General features: G+C 35.2%; 1 protein-coding gene and 1 pseudogene across 1 annotated transcript; both read right to left on the bottom strand.

The window, feature by feature from the left end:
• Positions 1-1,098: 1,098 nt before the first annotated feature.
• On the bottom strand, positions 1,099-2,040 carry LOC114688073 (olfactory receptor 8B3-like). The gene has a single exon (XM_028862680.1). It carries the CDS (start codon positions 2,029-2,031, stop codon positions 1,099-1,101), a length of 933 nt encoding a protein of 310 aa, XP_028718513.1. The 5' UTR covers positions 2,032-2,040.
• A 6,058-nt stretch (positions 2,041-8,098) lies between these two features.
• LOC114688067 lies at positions 8,099-11,512 on the bottom strand (annotated as a pseudogene).
• Positions 11,513-11,521: the final 9 nt, after the last annotated feature.

Below are 11,521 nucleotides of genomic sequence, written 5' to 3' on the forward strand. Positions count from 1 at the left end.
AAAAACAAACAATATTTTGCAATATGAAATCACATTAAATGTTTAATATATGTAAATATATGTACAAATGAATTGTTAAGGAAAAATCCAGCAGGTTAATATTGGTTTCAGATGGATAAATGGATGATCTTTCTGATGTGTAAGTCAAGGATTTAATGATGCTTATGCTAAATTTCAAAATGTCAAAATATGTAATGAAGAAAAATGAAACAATTACAAAATATTTACAGGGTATCTTTAAAATGTTTAAACTGTGGTTCCATAACATTTCATTGAGTTTTTTTTACTTTTAAAGTGCTCTTCTTTTACTGTTTTAGTATCTTAAGGATTGTCATTTTAGCTCTTTTATCAAAAGAGTCATAATTAAACATCATATTCCATGAAAAACATTCTCATAACTTAGCTTACTCTCTAACTCTGCAAATCTTTCCTTGAAGTTTAAATTCCACATTTCAGTCATCATTTTCAAATTCTCCTGACTCAAAATATGTCTTCTATTCCAGAATAAAAAGATAAAACTCAACTTGACAAATTAACTAAGTGAGCTCCTTGCTGAAAGATGTTTAATTCATAGCATTTGTATATATGAATCGACCAATTTAATTTACTATGGATGCTTTCATTTCCGATTTGTAAAGGGGACATCCTCCAGCGGAAGACAGAATACCCAGAATAGTAACACACTGTAACCGCATTTCTAAAGGCCATGTCAGGTGAGTCCCTCCACTTAATTGCCAGAATTCTAACATAGCTTTGTGAGATTTGGTCATTATCAGGCATTGATCTTTTGAAATAGGAGGAAAAAATGAAAGTGATCATGTCATATTTTTAAACACAAATTTCTCTGATAAAGTTTTTAAAGTACATGTGAAAGAAAATGATGAATTAATCATGCCAATGATAAATAATGGAATTCAATATCTTTTGATTGGAATTCAATATCTTTAAGAAGTAGAAATTCGTTATTGAAAGGGCATATAAATTTTTTCACTCTATTACCAAAAAGAAAAATAGAGTAGGATAATGGCCACACAAACGGAACTAATAAAACTGACCTTCCAAGTCCTGTAACTACATGACAAAGGACACTCTTTCAGATCAACACCTTCTCTTACTCAGTGTCTTTATCAAGGCAACTTTAACATCTTTGTTCCTCAAGCTGTATATTAAAGGATTCAGCAGAGGAACTGTATTGGTATAAAAGACAGAAGAAATTTTACCTTCATCCATTGACATGGCAGAGGATGGTTTGAGGTACATAAATGCACCCGATCCAAAGAAGAGAGAAACAGCAATTATGTGGGAACTGCAGGTGCTGAAGGCCTTGGACCTGCCCTCAGTAGAGCTGATATGGAAAATACTAGAGAGGATGAGACCATAAGAAATAAAGATGGTAATGCTGGGCACAATGATGTTGATGCCCACAACAACAAAAACCTCCAGCTCATTGATGTAAGTGCTGGTGCAGGAGAGCTGGAGCAAAGGAAGAATATCACAGAAGTAGTGGTTGATGGTATTGGCATCACAGAAGGTCAGTCTCAGCATGCACACAGTGTGAGCCAGAGCACCAGAAAATGCCATCATGTATGAGCCAAACATAAGGATCAAACATAATTTAGGAGACATGACAATGTTATACAAGAGTGGATTGCAGATGGCCACATAGCGATCATAGGCCATTGAGGTCAGCACATAACACTCAGAAATGGAGAAAAAGCTGAAAAAGAAAAGCTGGGTCATGCACCCTCTATAGGAAATAATGTTCTTCTCTGATATAAAGCTCATCAACATTTTGGGTGAAAACACAGAAGAATAACAGAGGTCAACAAAGGACAAGTTAAAGAGGAAAAAGTACATTGGGGTGTGAAGGTAAGAATTCAGTCCAATCAAGATGATCAAACCCAGATTTCCTAACACAGTGATCACATACATCACTAGAAACACGATGAAGAGTGGGCACTGGAGATTAGGCTCCTCTGTTAATCCAACCAGGATGAATTCAGTCACTGAAGAAATGTTTTCAGGACCCATTCTTCTTTAAAGTAATCTATGTTCACAGCAAAGAGGAATCATGTTAGAGGAAAATGCAGTCATTCCCACAACAACTTTTCACAGAACATAGAGTTCACCAACAGAATGTATTCCTTTAATTGTGATGTTTCCCTTATCTAAATTATTTTCATACACATGCACACACGCATAATATTATTTCATACTTGCTTTGATCATATCCACCCTCCCTCCCCCAACTATTCACAGGTCCAGCCTACCTCATTACCTAGCCTATTTTATATATTTTTATTCATCAGGCTGATTTCTGTTTCCCATATATTCTTGTAACTGTGGCCTTTCACTAGGGGGATGGCTGACTTACCAGGGGCTACTCTTAGGGAAGACTAACTCCCCCTCTCCCAGCATCTTACAATTGCCAGTAGATCTTAGCTAAGTTTGCAGCTTCTTACCCAGCTCCTCTTTCTGTGCTAGTTTTGGTCTGGATTGGACTTTTACAGATCTTGTGCATGCTTTTACAACTACAGTAAGTTTGTATGTGTAGCTGCCATTCTGTGTGCAGAAAACACCTTTTCCTTATATTCATTCATTCTCTGGCTCTTATACTTTTTCTGTGCTCAGTTATCAACAAAATAAATAACAGAGTACAATATAAAGCCCATCTCACTGATAACTACCAATACTTTTCTCTGAAAATATGACTCCTGAAACCAAAGGATAAGAAAGGAGTGAGCTGAATTAAGAGAGAATCATCATCCTCATTGGTTTTCCTTGTCTTGAATTTTCCCCCATTGATGATATTGGAATTATATACCTTGGAAACATGTGTGGGCCTCCAACACAGGTTAGACTTCAATGAATTAAGATCAGTACATTGTTCTAAAAATATCAGGGATGGCTTAGTTACCCTCATGTCAGAGAAAAAGCTATGAATGTAGAGTAATGAGGTTCTGTTCAAGGAGAAGGAACTACTTAATTCTTTGGCCTTCCCTAAGGCCTCCAATGTCTCTTCTCAGTCTCCATGCCCCACTTTGAATGGATTATTATATCACTTTCACTTGAGTGTCAATACTACACACTATGGAAAATAGTGACTTGTATATTAGATCTCTGGATTTTAGTCTCAAAGATGATAATAATGTAAATTGAATTCTGAAGTTCACATTTATTCCATAAAAATATGGTGTTTTGTCATTCTTTACTTACTTATGATCCTTGGAAGAGCAATTACATCACATATACATTTCTCGTATGTACCTAGCCAGTATCTCCAAACTAAAAATCATAACTTACACCATCTCAAGCAGCAGACCAAAATTTCTATCATATTTACCTTCCATAAGTGTGAGTTTTAGCATGCAATTAATATTATTATGCACTCAGTTATAAACAGAGTAGTTGATGACTCAAACTTCTCAGGAGAGTAATTTTTATGTGTAATAGGAGAAAAGTGGTTTACAGCTACACCTAGGACATTAATCTGTCATTATATTCCTTAGGGGCTTGATTTTTACTCAAGTTTTTCTTCCCTTTAGAATTTGGAAATTTTCCAGGGAAAATGAAAAATAAATTATTTCTAATTAATCAAGATGATTAAACAAGAAGTACAGAATTCTACTTCATTAGCATAACAAGTGAGCCACAGTTATGAACTCACTCAATCTATGGGGAATCTGTGAGGAATCTGAAAATTAGGCATTAGGTCCCTATATCCTGACCTGTCATGAAACCAGCCACACTGGATCTGGTAGGGAAAATCAAGCTACTCTCTTATCATGCACTGTTCTTGACAAAGCAACATAAAATAAGAATGAAAACGTACTCCTGGGAAATGAATGTAATACATACACACAGACACAGACACACACACACACACATACACACACACACACACATACACACATACACACACACACACACACACACACTCACACACATCCAAAACCACATTGTGTTCATGGGTTATCCATAAGATTATTTTCTATCTAGCCTGTCTCACAGGTCTTTCAGTACCACACGGTATATACTCTAATCCCAAATGCCAGTGAGAAAGTGATGGTGGCTGAGACTGGCAGTCTGCATAGTTAATATAGGGGTAGAGTTCAAATCTCTCCTACTGGTTTCTCCCTGTAGAAGAAAGGTTCATGGTACTTCCAATGCACTAAATCATCTTTGTGTTAAGCTCAGATGTTTGGCTGCTATCTAGAATGCTAGGCTATGGTGGAGTATTGATAGTAATTAAGATTCAGTAGCCTTGTTTTCAGTTCCAGTAAGAATAGATATGTGAATGTAGACTGGTGATCATTACAACTCCTACCCAATGTATGTCAAAGACATGAGATATCAAAACTCCTAGCCATGCTACCCCCAAGTATGTCCCCAGGGTAGAAAGAAGTATGTGATATGCTGTAATGCAACTTATTTGTACACTGCTGTTCAGTTGATTTCAGTCTCTGTTTTATCAGAGCACTGACTGTGTCTGTTATATTCTGAACACCTGGTAGCCATGAGGGACAAAACAAAGCAAGAGTGAATGTTATATTCAAGCCTATCAAAAATAGTTAATAACAATATTTTTCAAACTCTTCCTAAAAGTGGAAGAGAAGTGAAAACATCAAAATTAATAACATAAGCCCAGTGTTACTAAAGTCAAACAAAGAGTCATCCCATGGACATCTTTTAAGTGTCTGTTTGTTTGTTTGTTTGCATATCTCAGCTAAGCACATATAGGCTAATTTGGACATTGTTGTTTAAAAATATTGTTCCCCAACCTATGAATGAGGATGTGTTTCCTTATATTTATGCCTTATTAAGTTCTTTCAGGAAAGTTTGGTAGATTTTGTTATTCAAAATGTTCTACTTTCTGTTGGGATGCATTGGTATACATGCTTATTTTCTCAATTTCCACTTTATATTAATCATTGTTAGTATATGAAAATGCAATTGACATTTAAATGTTAATATTTATAATTTATTTAAGGTTTGTATTCATTATAGGATTTTTGTTTAGTTCATTAGAACTTTGGACACAGAGGGCCACATCCTCTGTAAAAAGAAACCATTATTCTTCAAAGGATCTAATTTAATAGCACTTGTTAGTTTTTCAATACCCAATGATTCTATCTAGAACTTTCAGTGATATATTGAACGAAAAATTTCAAAAAGGGTTGTCATGTATTGTTTATCCCAGAGTCAACATTGAATGAGCTCTTGTCCTTGATCCTTATGTTACATAATTTTCTTGTTCTATCTTAAGATTTTTGTTATTTTGAGAATTACCACGTTGTTTTATAGCACATTTCACTAATCACATTTAAAGATGATTTAGATCAATTAATGGTTTATTGTTAAACCTTGTCACATCTAACTAAACTTTTATAACATTTTACTGTGAGATTTGTCATTAATATGATTGTATAAAGAATACACAGTAGCACTTTTCCATAAAATAAATAATTTATAATGGTTACGTGTTATTATAAACAGAGTATTTCCAACATGCCTGATCCTTTCATGTACTACTTTTTTATGCATCCTACTGATGATCAAACTGCGGAATTCACACATGTTAAGTAATTAATTTACCACTAAGCTTTAATAGAGCTTGCCTCATCTCTCCCTCTCTCTACCCTCTCTATCAATTTTGACTTTGAGACATGTTCTTGCTAAGTTGCTCTAGTGGGCCTAGTACTGATCTATAGTCTAGGAAAGACTCAATTTTATCATCCTTTGATCTCAGCTCCCTGGATAGCTGGGAAAACCAGTCAGCCTCACCAGCCAGTGGCTATGTATTCTTTCCTGATAGAAACTTAATCCATTTATACCCTATCCATGTGATTGTGTTGAAGTAATTTTCTGGGATTTACTTTATAGATCCAGAAATTAAGTGAGTCTTCAGTATCTCCATTCTTCCAAGGAAATGGCTAAGAAAAGCTGGAAAGGTATCAAATTGGTCCTGGAATGGTATCTGCCATGTCTGGAACTATCATGGTACACCTCACTGCACTGAAGTGAGAAGGAAGAGGAATAGGTGAACCCAGTCAATTCTGCCAGACATTTGGACCACTGATGTTATTAACAAGGACCATTAATGAAAGACAAAGTCAGAAAATTCATTTTTAGAGTAACACTAAGTTAACAAAAAGTAAAAAAAAATTAAATAAAAGTCCACCTAAGACCAGTAGTTCTTTTCCTGACCAGTATTTCCAAATTAAAACCAAAAATTCATATAGGAACAAATAGTAGGTCAGTGTGAATGGAAAAGTAAAATTCATGGATTTAGAAATGCCCAATACCTGAAATAGACAACACATCTCTTACAAAGCCAAGCACCTAAACACTGAGTTTAAGACTGGAAATGACAAAATGGCAAATTTTAATTCAAGTTATTTTTAAAGCTACTATGCATTTTTAGTGCTTAAAATTAGGGATTATAAAAATTGTTATAATCGCCGGGCGGTGGTGGCGCACGCCTTTAATCCCAGCACTCGGGAGGCAGAGCCAGGCGGATCTGTGTGAGTTCGAGGCCAGCCTGGGCTACCAAGTGAGCTCCAGGAAAGGCGCAAAGCTACACAGAGAAACCCTGTCTCGGAAAACCAAAAAAAAAAAAAAAAAAAAAAAATTGTTATAATCTTGTAAATTTAAAAAATATATCCAACTCTATTATTTTAAAAGGACAATTTCTTAATTTGTTCACCAAAGTTCAACCTTAAGAAAAAAATCTTCATCTGCTAACTGTACCTTGATCATTCTGCAACTTAAATTCCATATGGTAGTACATGAAAGCCAACACATTCAGGATTTGTCTTCAGGCTCCCTTTGAGTTTTACCTTGCTGTTTAGTAACTTGAGCCTTTCTCCTGTCAAGAGAAATATGGTCCTTACAATATTTCTAGGAATTTTCATAAAATATTAGAGCCATAGGGAGAGCCATTTTCCTGACTTTCCCAGACTAAAATTTATCTTCCTACCTAGAGTGTCCAGGGCCACTTGCTCTCTTGGGCTGTCTTCATGCTGTTTTATTTCCTACAAAAGCAGCCAATATCCATCTCCCAGTGTAAGAACCGCCATTACCCAAAGCTCTGCTGTTGTGCAGGCATTGGGGATAGTTAGCGTTATATGGCACTCAAAATCAGGAGAAAGATTGGTTTTCAAATCCTCCTTCAAAATTTTCTGCAACCACAGGTTCTCAATGCGTAGCCCCCTTCATGCCTTTTTTAAGACCTATTGGTTTTTTTGGGGGGCGTGGGAGGTTGTTTGTTTGTTCTCTCATCTATCTTGTTCTATATTACAGAACAAAGAAAATACTCAGATACTTTTATTTATGATATTATGGATGAACTCAATTCACTACTCCAAAAGATTATGTCTGCTCCTACAAAAACAACAATCCTCAACAAAATGAAAACTCTAACCGTAGAGAAAAATGTACATATCACGCAGAAACAAACCATAATCAAATTCAAAAATGGAACTATTGCCACATAGTTGTAATTCCCCCAATAAAAAATAATAACATAAATTTAGACTACATGTTGGTACTAACAGTTAACTTGAAATCAGGAAAAAATAGGAAACTTTACACTTTAATCTATTGGATTATCAGTAAATCAATGGCCTCTCTGAGCATCAGTATCCATTATACACAGTAAGTGAGTGCTGGCAACCAGTACAAGCAGAAAACAGAGGGTGCAGGTGTAAACTGTGATGTGTCTTACAGTTTGTATTGGATGCTGGTGGTTTAAGAAGTTCTTTACATTACAAAGGGGGATCTACAGAAAGGAGGCAAGGCTTACATTCCTTCCCAAAGATGCATTATGAACAAACATGAAAAACCCACAACCTCTGACAAAAGATCAGACTTGCGTTACTCAGTTAAATTAAAAACAAATCCAAATTTTAAAATCATTCAGATTTCCTTTAGTAGGATATGAAAGAAATAAGAGTTGCATTAATCAAGGTACAATGTATTTATACTCCAAGGAATCATGTGCTAAATTTTAAGCATTAAATTTAAAAACAGAATAATGCCTAGGGAAAATGGTTAAATACCATCCATAAAGCATTTTAAGTAACTATTAAGTATCCACTCAAAATTTCCATCTGCTCAGAGTTTTTCTCAGGGCCATTTTTACATCTTTGTTCCTCAAACTGTAGATTAAGGGATTCATCATGGGAACCACATTGGTATAAAAGACAGAAGAGGTTTTTCCTTGATCCATAGATGAAGAAGAAGATGGTTTGAGATACATGAATGCACCTGATCCAAAGAACAGAGAAACAGCAATTATGTGGGAACTGCAGGTGCTGAAGGCCTTGGACCTGCCTTCAGCAGAGTTTATATGGCAGATGCTGGAGATAATGAAACCATAAGAGATAAAGATGGTGATGCTGGGCACATGATGTTGATGCCACCACAATGAAAACCACAAGCTCATTGACATAGGTGCTGGTGTAGCAGAGCTGCATCACAGGGAGGATGTCACAAAAGTAGTGATTGATGGTGTTTGCACCACAGAAGGTCAGTCTCAGCATGCATCCTGTGTGAGCCATGGCACCAGAAAAATGCCATTGCATTATGTGCCAAGCATAAGGTTCAAACACAATTTAGGGGGACATGGCAACAGTGTACAAGAGTGGATTACATATGGCCACATAGCGATCATAGCCATTGATGTCAGGACATAGCATTCAGAAATGACAAAGAAACAAAAGAAATAGAGCTGGGTCAAACATCCCATATAAGAAATGACATTCTTAGTTAATATAAAGTTCATCAGCATTTTGGGCGTGAATACAGAAGAATAGCAGAAGTCTATGAAGGACAAATTAAAGAGGAAAAAGTACATTGGGGTGTGAAGGTGTGAATTTAGTACAATTAAAATTATCAAACATAAATTTCCCAATGCAGAGTAACAATATACATTGCTAAAAATACAAAGAACAGGTGGTATTTGGAGATCATGGTGATCTGTTAATCCTACCAGAATGAATTCGGTCACCAAAGAGACATTTGCAGAGGTCGTGTTTCTCTAAGAATCTGCAGACACAGGAAAAATTATCTCATTAGAAAATGATCTCCTCTTCCTATCATAGTTCCTTGATGTGTGTGTTTGGAATCTATGAGACAAGACTGCCTGAATACGTAAATTGTATGGAGCATAGCCAAATTATCTTACACAGGAAAAGATGGTGCTGAAAAATGTAAATGTAATTTCTAGAAAAAAATGATAAATGGGAAGAGATGAGAAGAGATGAAAAGAGAAACATTCTCTCTCTCTCATGTAATATATTCTTTCACTAGAGTACTCCACACATAAATAAATCTGGAGGACAAGGTCCTGGCCAATTAATGCTAACCATAGATACAGATTTATCTCTTGTACAGCTAGGAATCAGACTAAGAGTTTTTTTTTTTTTTTCTACTCTAAGTCACAGATAAAATCATGAACCTAGAAAAGTGTAAGTCCTGTCCATGGAGAGGTATCCTGCAACTTGGATGGCCACTACATCTCTTAACATTCTCCATAAACACTTTCTTGAACAATTTCACTTGAGTCCCTGGATTACACAAGATAGGGAAGAAATGACATGGTACAGTCCATTTTCTATTAAGAAAAATATTCATATAGTCAGAAAATCAACATATCAGCAAAAATTTAGAGATTCCTTACCTTTGCTCTTCAGTGTATGTAGAAGAGCAATTTGGATTCCAAGGTGTTTGACCCTTTGTTTCTAGTTGGAGACTACAGTAAAGACTTAATGCATGATATACTTTAGAAATACTTCTGAACTACAGGTGATAGTTTGTGATTAGATCTTTAAGTGTTCTGTTCCAACAGCAGAGGAAATAATTTTATTATGATCCTCACACTGCCACTAGATGGTTTTAATGTGACTTAAATGGCTTAACCCACTCCTTATAAATGTGGTAGAAGTATAGTTACTCCCTTCCCAAGAGGATAGCATTTTGAATATAAAAAGAAATTGAGGCGGTTTATTTACAACTTGGATTGTGATATGCCTTTAGTTTCTTAGAGACTTCAAAATTTTATACGTTTCTCTTCAGGGAAATACTCCTCTTGTGGAGATGGAAATTAAACGCCCAACTTTTTCAATTATCTTGATCCTATAGAGGATCTGTTGTGGAGTTCCTTGTATATTTCTTCATCATAATATAAGAATTTGCAGTTGGATATACGCAAAGCTCCCTAATTACTTTCTCTAAATTTTAAGGATTTGAGTAAAGACTTCAAGTCTTGTAACCTATGGAATGCCTTTAGAATTCTTCCAATGCCTTCAAAAACCTATAGAATATAACTATAGGATATATTTTTTAAGGAATTTAAAGGATCAAATTCTTTGTCTAGTTGTTACTTCTAAAAACCCACTGGACAATTCTGTCTGAGAATCTTGCTTGGTCAGTAGTTGGGCTTATAATTTCATTGTCTCAATACTATATTTTAGGAGAAAATAGTTTTATTTGATGAAGTTCAATTTGTGTATTTTTCTTTTATGATTTTTCTGTTGGTATCTTACCTTATTTTTGCCTAACCCTAAATCACAAACATTTCTCTTTTATTGTTTTCAATAAGTCTTCAATTTCAATGATTATGTTTATATATCGTTTTGTAAAATTTCTAAGATGTGAGAAAGGTTTTCAGATCTGTTTTCTTTCTGAATTTTCATAAGGGTATATATTTATTACATTCTCATTACTTGAAAAACTTATTAGTCATCATTAATTTATGCATAATTTTCAAAATCAATTAGTAGTATATCATAGCATGGTCTTTTACTATGATGTTCAGTATTACAGTTCAGTTGAAACATTCTGCTGAGTCCAGTGGTGGTACAAGCCTTTAATCCCAGCACCCCAGAAACAGAGGCAGACAGATCTCTAAGTTGGAGGCCCACCCAGTCTACAGAACAAGTTCCAGGACAGCTGGGGCTACATAGAGAAACCATACCTCAAAAAAAAAAGAAAGAAAGAATAAAAGAAAACATTCCAGAACTGGGCATTGTTATTGTCTGTAAGCAGCTATGCTTATTTGGACACTGAACATAAAATGTTTCTAAGGACATATGTTTAGTGGCCAAAAGAATGGAAGGAAATTATTATGATCATGAACTCACACTAAAACATATGAAGAGTACAGAAAATATTATGCATAGTTTCAGCCAGAGACCAAAAATACAAATATTTCAGATCAGTTTAGACAATGAATGTTAATACTCTCTTGGTAACACTTTTTCATTCTTTGATAATTTTATATATATTTACATACTGAAACAACCATATGTACCAACTTCCTTGTATCTTCCTAATATCTCCATCTCCTAACTTCATGTCTTTTTTTTAACCCACTAAGTCCAAATATTGATGCCCATATTACATGGGTATAGGACGATTCGCTCAAAGGACAATATTCTTCCCTTTTAACATCTATTGTTTGCCTATAGGTCTTCAGTAAGGAATAGGGCCTGGAGATAATCTCCCTCATCTATGTAGC

Source organism: Peromyscus leucopus, chromosome 7, assembly GCF_004664715.2.
Source record: "Peromyscus leucopus breed LL Stock chromosome 7, UCI_PerLeu_2.1, whole genome shotgun sequence".
NCBI lineage: Eukaryota > Metazoa > Chordata > Mammalia > Rodentia > Cricetidae > Peromyscus > Peromyscus leucopus.